General features: G+C 42.5%; 2 protein-coding genes across 5 annotated transcripts; one reads left to right on the top strand and one right to left on the bottom strand.

The window, feature by feature from the left end:
• Positions 1–1391: 1391 nt before the first annotated feature.
• Positions 1392–4461, top strand: LOC121785764 (transcription initiation factor TFIID subunit 8-like). Of its 4 annotated transcripts, none has more exons than XM_042184195.1 (3): positions 1392–3031; positions 3527–3843; positions 4027–4461. In XM_042184195.1, exon 1 carries the CDS (start codon positions 1862–1864, stop codon positions 2969–2971), a length of 1110 nt encoding a protein of 369 aa, XP_042040129.1. In that variant the 5' UTR covers positions 1392–1861; the 3' UTR covers positions 2972–3031; positions 3527–3843; positions 4027–4461. The 4 variants fall into 4 exon arrangements, with proteins under 4 accessions (XP_042040129.1, XP_042040127.1, XP_042040128.1 ...); XM_042184193.1 differs by having other exon boundaries at positions 4039–4461; XM_042184194.1 differs by having other exon boundaries at positions 4104–4461.
• Positions 4462–4749: 288 nt separating this feature from the next.
• On the bottom strand, positions 4750–7293 carry LOC121785932 (membrane magnesium transporter). Its single transcript, XM_042184417.1, has 4 exons — positions 7133–7293; positions 6996–7048; positions 6810–6910; positions 4750–5088 (listed from the first exon to the last, which is right to left on the bottom strand). The coding sequence occupies exons 1-4, from the start codon at positions 7203–7205 to the stop codon at positions 4998–5000; spliced, it is 318 nt and encodes a 105-aa protein (XP_042040351.1). The 5' UTR covers positions 7206–7293; the 3' UTR covers positions 4750–4997.
• Positions 7294–14635: the final 7342 nt, after the last annotated feature.

Consider the following 14635-nt stretch of genomic DNA (forward strand, 5'->3'; position numbering starts at 1 on the left):
GCAATTGACTACAATAATGACAAAAAATAAAACTGGTGGAGTAATTGGGGACTGAAAAATCAGCAATTCATGTAGGAAAATAAAGTAAACCAAAAAAAACTGTAAGGTAGAATGAAAGGTGAGATCTTTACTTCGTTTTGCGGCAATCAACCAATGTAATTTCGCCGGTGGAGCAGCTGTAGAGGCGGGCGGTAGCAGGGGGTGCAGGGCGGCTGTGGAGAAGGGCGGGAATGTGTGTGTGAGAGAGTGAGGAAATGAAGAGGGAGACGTGTGTAATAAAAAATTAGGAAGGATGGGAGCAATAAAAAGAAATAAATAAATAAAATTAGGAAGTCGTTGGATCGAATTGCGGTTTTCGGCCGAATTGGCAGACTCCGAAGATTTAAAACGTCCGGATTGACTAACGACTTTATATGGTGAGATGATCGGCTAGTTTGATCCGATTTTAAAACACTGGCTATATTCAATATAATCATTTAATTGAATTTAGATGAAACTGTTGATTGTAGGAGCATCCTCAACCGTGGTCTGATTGAGGTGGCCCAAATGCTGGTTGAATTAGGGTCCTATTGCATGATAATTCAGATGTGTCTAATATCAGTTAGGATAAGTGAATATTTTAGCTGGAGGCTGATTCTTGGTTGAAACGATTTCAAAATGAAAAGTAAACATTTCGAATGAGACAATAAGCATTTGAGCATATTACCGGATATTCATTTTTATCAAATATCATGAAATTTTGTCATTTTCTTTGTCTGATTTGCAACTTTTAAAAATTATATGGAAAAATTATAATTTTGGATTCATTCGGAATTATTCTATGGAGAAATACTTTGATGAAGTTATATTTAATATGTCGGAAATCATAGGGGATATCTTGGGAAGTGAGTTAAATGGTACAGAAAGCGAAATCATTTGAGAAAAAAAATTACTCCTTATCACACATGTGACTCAATTTTAATCCGGTAGCAAAAACCAAATTTAATGATTTGTTACCCTTGATTTTTAAAGTGGTTGAATATACTTAAATTGAACTAAACTTAATATTTCTTCAATAATTTCCTGATTATATTTTAAAATTATAATTACATTGAAAATAGACTACAAAATAAATAGGTATATATTGGAAGATTAAGCCACTCTTATAAACACAAATATCTAAGTAACTACCAATATTCTAAATACGTGGGACGACCAATGTAATAATATCATTTTAAATTTATTTCTCTCAATACTTAATATTGTAATTTAAATTGAAAATATTATAGAAGTTTCTAAATTTAGATCAAGCTTCGAAAATCAAATTGCAGCAAAATAAGGAATTAGTAGAGTTTTTCTTTATAAAAAGAGAATAAATGAGCGCAGCGTCGCCTATAAATACCTCACTTGAGCTCACTGACTCTCCTCTCGAATTTCTCTCTCCTCTCGATCCAAATTTCTGTTTTCAGATTCACAGTAGGGTTTATCACTCCATAAAATCCCCAAATCAAACTCCATTTCCCACCAAAACTGCCATCTTCAAAGCTAAAACCCTAGAGTGATGATTCGCTCTCTCTCTCTCTAGGGTTTTATCGCAATTGAATTCGTTCCCGTTTTAAAGAGAGTATTCAAATTCCTCGAATTCGAAGACGGCGCTGAAAGTTGCATCAATTGTAAGTGCTCGTAACTCAGTTGTAGGCTGATGTGTTGGTTAAGCTCACGTATAGATTGATATAGCCACATCTTCTTCGATGTTATTCCAGCTTGTATCTAGGGTTTATATTTATTTCTAGCTGCTGGTGGGGCTGGGATTTCTAAGTTCTGTGTGTTTGTTGAGGTTTTTGGAGCTTAAGAAACCCCTAAATGTTTCTTGAATCTGAACATGAGCGATGGAGGTGAAGCTGAAGGCACGAGAGACGAACAGAATGGTTCGAATTTGCGATCTGGTGCTGGTGATTATAGTCGAGCTATCTCGAGAGTTGCAATGGCTCAAATATGCGAGGGCGTTGGATTTGAGGGGTTCAATGAGTCTGCTCTGGATTCGCTTGTTGACATTGCGATTAGGTATGTCTGTGAGTTAGGTAAAACCGCGAGATTTTATGCGAATTCGGCTGGTAGGACGGGCTGCAACGTCTTTGATGTTGTCCAGGGGCTGGAAGACTTGGGGAAGCCGCAAGGGTTTACTGGTGCTTCAGAGGTTCATACTGACTGTGTAGTGAGTTCAGGTGCTATTAGAGAGATCAAAGAGTATGTAGACATGGCTGACGAGGTGCCATTTGCTCAACCGGTGCCACAATTTCCTGTGATCAGGGAACGGAGAATGATACCTAGTTTCTTGCAAATGGGGGAGACTCCGGCTTTTAAGCACGTGCCACAGTGGTTGCCTGCATTTCCGGATGCCCACACGTATGTACGAACACCTGTTTGGAATGAGAGGCTTTCTGACCCTCGTACAGATAAGATTGAGCTAGCGAGGCAGCATAGAAAGGCAGAGAGGTCTTTGTTGAATCTGCAGCAGCGGCTTGTATGTAATGGATCATCAGTGGCTACATCATCTGCTGAACCATGTAATGGAGGAAATGGATCAGGAGTTAATAACAATGGGAACCTGTCTCTGGAGAAGCCGTTGGAGGCTGAGGACATAGGCGTGTCACGGGTTAGCATTCCCCCAAAGCTTTCTAGTCAAGCTCAGACAGAAACACTAGTTTCTTTGTTGGAGACGTTTGCTCCAGCCATTGAGGCAATGAAGGATGGGCTTGATTCCGGAAGTGATGGCGAGAAGACTTTTCCGGAAAAGAGGGATTCTGTGTTTTTAGAGCTCAAGGGGGGTAAAAAGGTATTTGGTGAACCATTGGATTTGAGGATTCGGAAAGCTGTAGGAAGACCATCTTCATGGTTCGGTCACGAGGGTGAAAAAGATGACAAGAAGAGGAGAGTTGAGTTTATACTACGGCAATCTTTGGAAAACCAGCAGGAGCTTCCTCCGATGTAAATTTGTAGTTCCTTGAATGACATTGATTGGCTAATGTTCAAGAAAATAGCAGTTGATTAGGTTAGTGACTAGTCAAACTCAAAACATACAGTAGTTTGTGCTTGTGTATTTGGTGCTAATCCATTTAGGAGCGGAACCCAGATTAAGTCATTTTTCGAGATATGTCGGGCCATTTCCAAATTTCTTGTCATTGACACTATTTCTTAATGAATGAGATTGTAGCATTTTATTCGTTCCCTGTGTTTCCATCTCCTCTCTACGAACACACACATACATATAGTTATTGCCACCTATTGTTTGTGCCTTTCTCTACAATCATGTCATAATTTTGTTTGGAAATATAAGTTGGATAGCATTTTATTGTGTGATCTGATTGAGCTATCTGGAAACTTATGTAGCACTCTTCGATGACATTTCCCCATTCTCTATATTTAAGTTACTATGCTCATCTTTTGCAAGCTAGCTTGGTTTTGTTTAGTTCCATTTTAAAAATTTATGCTTTTCTGCCGGTCTCCCTCTGTTTCATATCCTCTTTCTTCGGTTTGGTGTGTGTAGAGGATTGACAGTGTGGTGTGCTTTTCTCCTTTTTGGAGTTTGGTGGCCTTGTTCTTGAAGAACTACAGTTGGAACGTATTTTTGGAATGTATCCAATTCTTGTGTTGGTCAGTATGACTGTACATTGCATATGCTAGAAGAATAGCAAATGGACTGTGGCGATAAAGTGTGACTAGGATATGAATGCAAGCGCAATGCTGCAACCCCACCAGAAACTTCCTCGACTCGCCACTGCCACTGCCACAGGTCACGATTGAGAAATGCCTGCTCTTGGTGCCACAACTAGTCATCCGAGACCGCATTCTACAACCGATGAGGTAACAACACTAATACTTGGGCACTTTCTTTACGAAATATTTGACCATCGCAAATGCGACACTTTTTCTGCATTTTGGCCTTTTAATCTTGTACTTTCTCTTGGTTTCTTTTCTGCATTCTTGGCTTCTTACTAGTTGATAGGCTGACTGTTTGGTTTCAAACCATTGCATGATTTATCAAAGGAACTTTGGCAGGAACTATAGGTGTAGTTGTCTATGAATACAAGTCACAGGACACATGCTTATTTTGTCTTCATCAGATGCACTGGTGCTGCAGAAACAAATCTGAGGGATGGCCGTGGGAGCCGAAATGGTACGTCGTGAGGAGGAGGAGACAGACATGTCGTTGTGGCGCTCTCAAGATAATGTCATTCGACATCAAGAACAAGTGATGAAGCACGCGACTTGGAACTAAACCGGAGGAAAAGGATGCATGAATCTTTATGATGAGTTATGGACAGCCATTGTTTGCATTCTCCTTTTTTCTTCTCCTCTCATTTTTGGTTGCAAATGCCATAGATGTCACCTTTATTTCATTTTAGTCCAAAAAGTTTTAAGTTGATATATTGTGATACATTCCTTCATCAGGCGTTTGATGGCATATCATTTTTTTATCTACATGACATTTGAGTCATTGGTTTAAATGGCAAAAGAATGGTTAACAAATAAGGAGTAACATAATCTCATTTCTCCAACCTTTGATCAACCTATACAACATGTAAACAAATTCGTAGGTCGTAACATCTATCTTCATGAAATATTAGTAACTATACAATAAATGCAGTAGCCAATAGACTGGAATATAAAATGCAAGCTATGCAACAAACAATACTTCAATTTATTTTTTTTGTAAATAAATAGCTTTCTGCAAAGATTGAATCTACTCGAGTAGTTAATAACCAAGCATAACACAAAAGCAATTACCATAAATGAATGAGAGATGCATCTCCCATATGAAAGATTCAAACTTTGCAATCGACTAAAATATAACACAAACATGAGTCCTTAGATCTCACTCAGAACAGTGGTAGCTCGTCGTGCCCCCGAGCAACTGTGAAATCAGTACCTTCTAGATTCCGGCAAAATTAACAACTAGTTTAAGTTTCTTTTGGCTCTAGATCTCACTGATTAATCAAATGCAATGAGCTATAATATCACTTTTGCTTCATATCGATGCCCATAGAAAAAGCTTTTCCACGATGATTGAAGATCATGAAATCCAGATTGGAAGGTAAGGCAACCACCCTGCTTGGACAGAAAGAACGGAAGTTAGTAGCCTGAAGCATGTTCAGCTTCAAAAAATGATGATCAAAGCTTAATCAGTAAGCAAGGCACGTTTCTTGTACTAAAACCAGATCAAGGACTAGTTAATGCAATTCATGATGGATAAGCTCTAATATATTTAAAAACTGAATTCAATTGAAAGCAAAATAAAATAAGTGGGAGGAAGGCATGAATCATCTAGCTATGCTTCTTCATTCATCTCATTTTGTATATTTGATGCCATACACTTACCCCATTATGCATCATTCAAAAACACATTGATTTTCCTTCTAATTGACATTTGGACATTATATGGTGCAATGTGTAGTTTGCATGAAGTGAAATATCGAATTTCAGGTCAATATATGAAAAAACAATCAAGCTATTTCCTTGAGTAAGTTAAGAGTTTTTCACTTAAGGTCAAGATATCAAAGCTGCCGGACAGTTTCCCCCTAGCCCTAATGCATGTTTAGCCTTCAGTCTATCATCTTCTATCTCCATAGGCAAAATGTAAAATTTATAAGCTAGCTTTTATGACAACCATCCAGTTTTCTACTACATGCTAGGGTGCATTGCGCACTTCCTACCATTAAGCAGATTTGAGAAAAGGTCAAAATAGACTAATAAACAAACACTTTTCGTGAATGGTATCAACATCATAGTAGAGAGCTCCTATATATTCAGCCATCATATCTTAGCCAAACGGACATGATACGCTACATCAAAACTCATAAACATTGTTGAGGAGCTATATCCTACTAATCTCCAACAAACCTCATAATCACAAGTCTATTATCTTGTGACAAATTATCAGACACAAATGTGTATATAAACTATTTTCTTGGCCTAACCAAATACTCCACCCCAATACCTCATATAAGCAATCAAGATAGCAACTCTACCTAAGCCCACATTCATAAATCATTACATACAATTTACACAGAATGTTCACAATACAATATTATTCAAACATAAAAGCAGCAGCAGCTGCAGTAGATCCCAGTGTTGTTAGGGTCGCGGGGCGCATCGGGTCGATGAGGTAAAAATTCAGGTCGCGGGTCGACGAGTCGACTGGGTCAAGAGACCCACAAATCTAGGCTAATTGTTTTGCCTTTTAATATTAAATAAAATAAATATACTGCTCTAATATTTATAATATATCAAATAATATAAATGTAGACGCAATTCATGTGAATAGAGATAAAGTGGAAAATAGAAATGATCAAAATATCAAAACAATTCATAAGTCATAGCACGATAAATAATTGGTACCATTGTCTGAAAATATCAAAACAAATGAATATATGAAGGGTGACAGCAAAAGATCTTTGAATTGTTTATTTATTTAGGAGTGAAGAGGCCAAATTCTAAAGTGTAGAAAGTAGGTTTGAAAAGTTTGATGTGGTGCATGCATATATATAGAGAATTGTGATTCAGAGAGTCAGAAAACATGTGAGAGATTTGAGAAAATCAGAGATAGCATATGTTTTGGGCGACCCAGACGACCCACTCGACCCAGGCGACCCAACGGCGACCCTGTATCTCGATCAACCCACCCATGTTGGGGCGGTGATGGTCTCGACCCAGGCGACCCGGGCGACCCGAGCGACCCGAACGACATTTTGACAACACTGGTACTAGATCCAATAACGTTATAACAGCAACATAATGGAAAACATGGGAAATTAAACGCTTAAACTCACCTGTTCTCATCTGATTGAGGGAGAATCGACAAGAATTTGCCAGGCACAGTCAAAGCAGCCCACAAACAGAAAAACAATCCTGCAACCAGCTCCATAACTACCTGTAAATCGATCGAAAACCACAAACCTAATTAGCTGCAAAAACGAATTATCTGCATACAAAATAGGCATAATAGATGAAATTACAGTGACTGGTGGCCCTGTGAACTCCTCTTCTGTAATCTTCAGCAAAGATCTATCTGAAAACAAAACAGATCGAAAAATTCAGAGCTAGTATTCAGGATTCGTTCAAAATAAAGACTTTTGGCGATTTGAATACGCACACTGGATAGTGGAGTAGGCGGCGTGTGCGAGAAACAGAAACCCGACGACTCCGACGGCGTAACCTAACCCCATCTTTTTCCCGTTACGGCGGAGGAGAAGTAAGTGATTTCAATCCAAAAGGTTTCTCTTTTTTACGGTTTTTTTTCCTGAAATTTATGTTCATCGATTTTTATTATTTTATAGTATTTTGTTTAGAGCTATATTTTTAGTTAATTTCTAAGTTTTTTTAAAAAGGCAAAGTTGGAATACAAACAAATAACGAAATGTATAATTTGGATGTCACGACTCTTTATCATATTATTTTATTTTAGTTGGAGAGTAACTCTTATTATCAGGTTATTTTAGTTGAAAAGTAACTCTCATTATTATCTGATTATTTAAATATAATCTTACAAATCAAATAACCTCGTAATCTATAACATGTACTACTAGATCCAACTATTAATCCATAACGTCTTCTCTACAGCAAGTATATGATAATTTGATAAAAAGTCAATAACATTGTGAATCAACTATTAATAAAAATCTCAAATATTCCATAATTATGGATATTACAATTAAACTATTGATGAATCGGCGAATTTTTGATGGTGATGAATGCAGGAAGATGCAGATCACGACACAGATTTTACGTGGTTCGATTTACTGAGGTAAATCTACGTCCACGGGAAGAAATGAGGGCAGAGTTGTATTGCTTGATCTGTTTTCTTACAGCTTACAATACAGACTTGCTATTTTGTATTTGATCTCTAGAAAGCGAGAGAGTCTTAGAACGTAACCCTATCTATCTGATCTAGGTTCTATTTATACATTGACCTAGATCGTGGCATGCAGCCATTTACTAGGTAGTGGATGTCGTGGAGATCGTGGCGATCTTGCATGGGTCCACTATCCTGCATGAGTTAATGACTGCTTGACACCACTAAATAGATCGTGGGTGTAGTGGAGGTGGAAATCCTGCATGAGTCCACTATCTCCTAGTTCGGTCGAATACTGAGACCGAACTGCTGAATTATTGCCGAGCAGCTTTTGCCGATCTGAGAGTAGAGCTTGATGCCGACCTGAGAGCAGAGTTTGATTGGTTGGCTTTTACCGAGCTGTAGGCTGGGGCCGAACTCTTTGGTTGTGCCGAACTGAACTCTTTAGTCATGCCGAACTGATACTCTTTCTTGGGCTTTAGGCTGATGGGCTTTGCTGCTGTTGGGCTTGTTTAGTACGTACTCCATCACTACCCCCCCCCCCCGAAAAGTGAAGTGAATCACTTCGGCATTCTGGATAAAGGTACGGGGTAAGTTGATGTTTGTCCTCGGTCTGATGAAGTGAACTCTTCTTTGACCGGACTTGGCTTTGGTCTGATGAAATAAACATTTTTGACCGGACTCGTCTTTGGGCTGATGAAATAAACATCTTTGACCGGACTCGTCTTTGGTCCTAATTTGGCGAGTTTTATCGCTCGGATCGGACTTTCCGTTGTCCTAATTTGGGGATCGGACTTTCCCTTGTCCTAATTCGGCGAGTTTTATCGCGTGGATCGGACTTTCCCTTGTCCTAATTCAGGCAAGTTTTATCGCGAGAATCGGACTTTTGTTGCAGTTCGTTTCAGACGAAGTGCTTGATTCTTAAGCAGAATTGTGGTCTTGTATCCTCTTTAGAAGCTTGGACATCACAATCGTTGGCTTATTGCAGTTCGTTTCAGACGAACTGCTTGTTTAAGCTGAATTGTGGTCTTGTATCTTCTGTAGAAGCTTTGACTCACAATCGTTGGCTTGTATATGTTCTTAGAAGGGGATCAGCCTTCGAAGAACAAGATACCTCAGTAACATTTGTAAGAGACGACACGCACAGAGACAGACAAAACACATATAGACAAATAAAAAGCACATAGAGACAAATAAAGACCAAGTAAACCAAATAAAGCACATTGACTGAACAGGACTCAAGACTGACTGACCGGACTGTCTCTTACAAATGGAACTTTTTGAGGTTGGAAATGTGCCATGTTCGGGGTACCTGTTCTCCTGACATGTGAGCCAATTTGTAAGACCCTTTGCCGAGGACTTCTGACACCCGATACGGACCTTCCCATGTGGGTTCGAGTTTGCCCAGCTTTTCTGCTCGGCTTACTTCGTTGTTTCTCAAGACGAGATCTCCCACTTGAAATTGCAGCTTCTTCACCCTTTGGTTGTAATACCGGGCTACTTGCTCCTTGTACTTGGCTGCTTTTATGCATGCCAATTCTCTTCTTTCTTCGGCAAGATCTAGCTCGGCTCTCAGTCCGTCGTCATTCATTTCTGAGGAGAAATTTAGAGTTCGGGGACTGGGTACGCCGATCTCCACCGGAATCACGGCTTCAGTGCCGTACACCAGACTGTACGGAGTTTCACCGTTGGAGGTTGTGGGTGTAGTTCGGTAGGACCATAGGACTTGAGGGAGATTTTCTACCCATTGTCCTTTGGCTTGTTCTAACCGAGCTTTTAACCCTTTCACCAGGATACGATTTGTTACCTCCGTTTGTCCGTTTGCTTGTGGATGAGAGACCGAAGTGAACCGCTGTTGAATATTCAGCTCTTGGCACCAATTCTTGAACGTCTTGTCGGTGAACTGAGTCCCGTTATCCGAGATGAGGATGTGGGGTATGCCAAATCGGCACACTATGTTCTTCCAGACGAAATCCAATGCCTTCGAGCTCGTTATCGTAGCTAATGGTTCAGCTTCCACCCACTTCGTAAAGTAGTCCACGGCAACGATTAGGAATTTCATTTGCCGAGGAGCTTGAGGAAGTGGTCCCACTATGTCTATGCCCCATTGCATGAAAGGCCAAGGGCTCTGCATAGTGGATAGATCGGTCTGCGGCATCCTTGGGATATTTGCATGGATTTGGCACTTCGGGCAGGTCTTGACGAGCTGCACTGCTTCTTGTACCAAGGTTGGCCAATAATATCCCCATCTTAGAACTTTTTTAGCTAAAGCTCTAGCTCCGATGTGGCTGCCGCACGATCCTTCATGAACTTCTCTGAGGATGTAGTCCGTCTCTTCTGGTCCTACGCACCGCAATAACGGCTGGAGGTAAGACTTTCTAAAGAGGACTCCTTCATGAAGTTCGTACCGAAGTGCTCGGCACGTAATCTTCCGAGCTTCTCTCTTATCCTCGGGCAATTGTCCTTGATCCAGATACTGCAAGATCGGCGTCATCCAGTTCGGCGAGCTGGATACTGAATGTACCTCGGCTTCATCAATGCTTCGATGCATTAATTCTTCCACCTTTGAGCTCGGATCTGAGGCCAACTTACTTAAGGTATCTGCTCGGCTATTTTCCGCTCTGGGAATGCGGATTATCCGAAAATAGGAGAAACTTCGGCTGATGCTTTGCGCTTTGTCCAAATACTTCTTCATTCTCTCGTCACGAGCTTCACTTGTACCCAACATGTGATTTACTATGACTTGTGAATCACAATGGACTTTGAGAGATTTGACGAGCAGACTTTGCGCTAACTGGAGTCCGGCAAGGAGGGCTTCGTACTCGACTTCATTATTAGTAGTGGGGAATAGGAACCGAAGTGAGTAGGTTACCTCGTGTCCGTCGGGAGCGATGAGTATAATACCAGCTCCACTTCCCATCTTGTTTGAAGCTCCATCTACGAATCCGCTCCAGCAGTCTGGCGGCTCTACTTCGGATTCCAAGGGCTGTGCTAGTTCGGCATTGGCAGAATTTTTCTGTTCGGCAATGACAGGGATTGCTTGATCGAACTTGGCCTCTGCAAGAAAATCTGCCAAGGCTTGTCCCTTGATGGCTTTTCGAGGTAGGTACTCGATTGAGTGTTCTCCCAGCTCTATGGCCCATTTGGCGATTCTGCCTGATGCTTCTGGCTTGGTCAAAACTTGCCGAAGAGGCAGATCGGTTAAGACGCATACCTTGTGAGCATAGAAGTATGGCCGCAGTCTCCTTGCTGCATTTACTAATGCCAGAGCAATTTTTTCCAGAGGTTGATACCTTGTTTCTGGACCTCTTAATGCTCGGCTTGTAAAGTAGATGGGAAACTGCTTTAGGCCTTCTTCTCGTACAAGCACCGCGCTGATGGTTTGATCTGATGCCGCTAAGTATAAGAATATTACTTCGGCTTCGGTTGGAGCAGAGAGAATAGGAAGCTCGGCTAGATAACTTTTGAGCTCGTCAAAGGCCTTTTTCTGCTCGGCTCCCCACTCGAACTTTGGTGCCTTTTTCAACACCTTGAAGAACGGCAGTTGCTTTTCGGCTGCTTGGGAAAGGAATCGATTCAGTGCGGCTAGACATCCGGTTAGCCTTTGCACGTCATGTATGGACTTCGGCATTGCCATGTTCTGAACGACTTGAACTTTTGAGGGGTTTGCCTTGAGTCCGTCCTTTGAAACCCAACAACCCAGAAACTTTCCCGAATCTACCAAAAAGGTACACTTTTGGGGATTAAGTTTGAGGTTGGCTTTCTTGAGCACGTTGAGAGTGGACTGGAGGTTGAGCTCGTACTCCGAAGTGCTTTTGCTTTTGACGACTATATCGTCAACATACACTTCAACCTGCTTTCCGATTAGGTGCCGAAAAAGCTTGTCTACCATCCTTTGATAAGTTGCTCCGGCATTCTTTAAACCGAATGGCATCTTTTTATAAGCGAAAATGCCGAAATCGGTAATGAAAGCTGTTTTCGGAGCGTCACTCTCATCCATCAATACTTGGTGATATCCTTTGTATAAATCAAGAAAACAGAAAATTTCGAAGCCGATCAAAGCTTCTACTTTTTTATCTATATTCGGAAGGGGATAGCAATCTTTAGGACAGTGCTTGTTTAGATCGGTGAAATCTATGCACATCCGCCATCCTCCTTCCTTTTTCTTGATCATGACAGGATTGGCCACCCACGAAGGATACTTCACTTCGAATAACACATCCGCCTTCAATAATTGACGGACTTCGTCATGGATGACTTGACTTCGTTCTGCCGCAAAGAGTCTTTGCTTCTGTTTTATCGGCCGGACCGAAGGATCAATATTTAACCGATGAGTGATTACCTCGGGGGGCACTCCGGTCATGTCCAACGGAGACCATGCAAAGACGTCTTTATACTCCTTGAGGAGCTGGATGGTTTTTTCCCGAAGTAGGGGCGTTCCCGCGAAGCCGATCTTAACCGTTCTGGAGGGATCGTCTTCGTACAGCTGAACTGTCATCGAGTTCGGCTCCGGTATGACTTCGGTCATCGCCTCTGACTCCGGCTGCTGTGATTGCTATGCTTGGTGGTGCCGATCTGACTGCTCGGCACTTCTAAGCGCAATTTGTAGACATTCCTTTGCTCTCTTTTGGTCACCTCGGATGACCGCTATCCCTCCTTTAGTAGGGATCTTGATGGTGAGGTGATAAGTAGAGCAAACGGCCCGAACTGTGTTGAGCCAGTCTCTCCCCAGGATGATGTTGTACGGGGACCGAGCTTTCACCACAAAGAACTCGATCATCGTATTGGAGCTTGTAGGCGCTTTTCCCACCGTGATCGGAAGGCTGATAATACCTTCAGGGCGGGTGTCCTCCTGGGCGAAACTTTTCAGAGGAAGTGGAGCCGGACTGAGCCGAGCTGGATCCACTTCCATTTTATCGAAACATTCTTTAAAAAGAATGCTGACTGACGCTCCTGTATCCACAAATACTCTGTGGATCAATTTGTTTGCCACTCCGGCTTGAATGACAATAGCGTCTTGGTGAGGAGAGATGGCTGGGACGGGATCGGCATCTGAAAATGTAATCACTTCGTCTTTTTTCAGCCTTTTATGTGTTGGCTCCTCTTGATTGGAACCTCTGCGTTCTGCTTTTAGGGACGACTTAGTCTTCCCGGCAGGGAGAGCATCAATAGTCAGGATTACTCCATCATATTGCGGCTCGTCGTCGTCTTCGGGATCCTCATGCCTTTTCGGATCCTGAGGATTGCAGTTCGCACCTCTCTGCCTTTTATTCTTTTTCGGCTGCTTGCTTTGGTATTTTTTTAACGTTCCTGTTTTCACAAGAACATCAATACCTGCAGCCAAATTTCGGCACTCCTCGGTATCGTGACCGTGGGTTTGATGGAAGGAGCAATATTGATCCTGAGGTCGCCGCGCGGCTGATTTCGTCATCCGCTTTGGTCTTTCGAACATATCGGAATGTAGTTCGAAAATTTCCGCTCTTGACTTGTTCAGCGGTACGAACTGAGCGGGCGGCTTCTCGGGATTGAGACGGGGTCCCAATCTGTCTTGCACCGGAGCCCTTTGAATTCTTTCAAATGGAGTCCGGCGAGGATGCCCCCGATCGCTATGATCGGGCTTCCTTCTGTCTTCTCGGGACGATGAGCTGTCTAACGACCGTTTGCGACGGTCTGCCTCATCGGCCCGGGAGTACTGGTCCGCAATGTCCCACATTTCCTGAGCTGTCTGCGGACCGCACTCAACGAGCTTCCTGTAGAGAGCTCCGGGCAGGATTCCATTTTGGAATGCCGAGATGACAAGCAGATCATTGAGATTGTCTACTTGCAGGCATTCCTTGTGGAATCTTGTCATAAAGTCGCTGATTTTTTCGTCGCGACCTTGACGAATGGAAAGCAGCTGAGCCGAAGTGATTCGGGCTTCCGCTTTCTGAAAGAACCTCCTGTGGAAGGCATCCATTAGATCTCGGTAAGATCTGATGCTGCCCTGGGGGAGGCTATCGAACCACCTTCTCGCGTTCCCGATGAGCAGCTCGGGAAACAGCTTGCACATGTGGACCTCGTTGAGACCCTGGTTCGCCATGTTATATTGATAGCGCCCCAAGAAATCGTGAGGGTCCACGAGTCCGTCATAGGTTATCGACGGAGTTCGGTAGTTCCGCGGCAAAGGAGTTCGGGTGATATCGTCCGAGAACGGAGTCTTTAATGCTCCGTACATGGCGAACCCGACATCTCTTCGGTACGGAGGAGATGGAGTTCTCCTGTGGTTCCGGTACCGAGGAAGAACAGGAACATGTCGGGGTTGAGGATTCTTTCTCCTGGAAGACACGTCACTACTGCGGTAGTGACTTTCATGCCTAGATGAGGAGGGAGAATCCGTCGTTGTCTTCTCCGGCTGTTGGCTCTTCTGCAGGAAGGTTAAGAACTCCTCCTGCTTCTCGGCCAAGAACAGCTTGACAGCTTCATTTAAATCGGGCTGCTGGGAAGACTCGGTGCGATGACTCCTGGAGTGGCTTGTTCCTTCTTCGTGAGAACCGGAGGTAGATGTCTCCCGAGGCCGTTTTTCAGACCTGCGAGCTGGACTAGCTTCCTCACGGTTATCACGAACGGTATTATGGGTGTTATGTGATCTGGTATGCATTTTTTTTTTGGGTGGAAAAAGGGTCAAAAATTCGCTTTATCACAAATTTGGTTCTCTGTTTCCCACAGAAGGCGCCAGTGATGAATCGGCGAATTTTTGATGGTGATGAATGCAGGAAGATGCAGATCACGACACAGATTTTACGTGGTTCGATTTACTGAGGTAAA

Source organism: Salvia splendens, chromosome 22 (assembly GCF_004379255.2).
Source record: "Salvia splendens isolate huo1 chromosome 22, SspV2, whole genome shotgun sequence".
Lineage (NCBI taxonomy): Eukaryota > Viridiplantae > Streptophyta > Magnoliopsida > Lamiales > Lamiaceae > Salvia > Salvia splendens.

Excerpts from the sequence above, each read along its gene's own strand:
- LOC121785764 (XM_042184195.1), top strand. The coding sequence starts at position 1,862 with ATGAGCGATGGAGGTGAAGCTGAAGGCACGAGAGACGAACAGAATGGT.
- LOC121785932 (XM_042184417.1), bottom strand. The coding sequence starts at position 7,205 with ATGGGGTTAGGTTACGCCGTCGGAGTCGTCGGGTTTCTGTTTCTCGCA. Across the intron at positions 7,049-7,132 it reads CGCCTACTCCACTATCCAGT|ATAGATCTTTGCTGAAGATT; the intron begins GTGCGTATTCAA and ends TTTTGTTTTCAG. Across the intron at positions 6,911-6,995 it reads TCACAGGGCCACCAGTCACT|GTAGTTATGGAGCTGGTTGC; the intron begins GTAATTTCATCT and ends ATCGATTTACAG.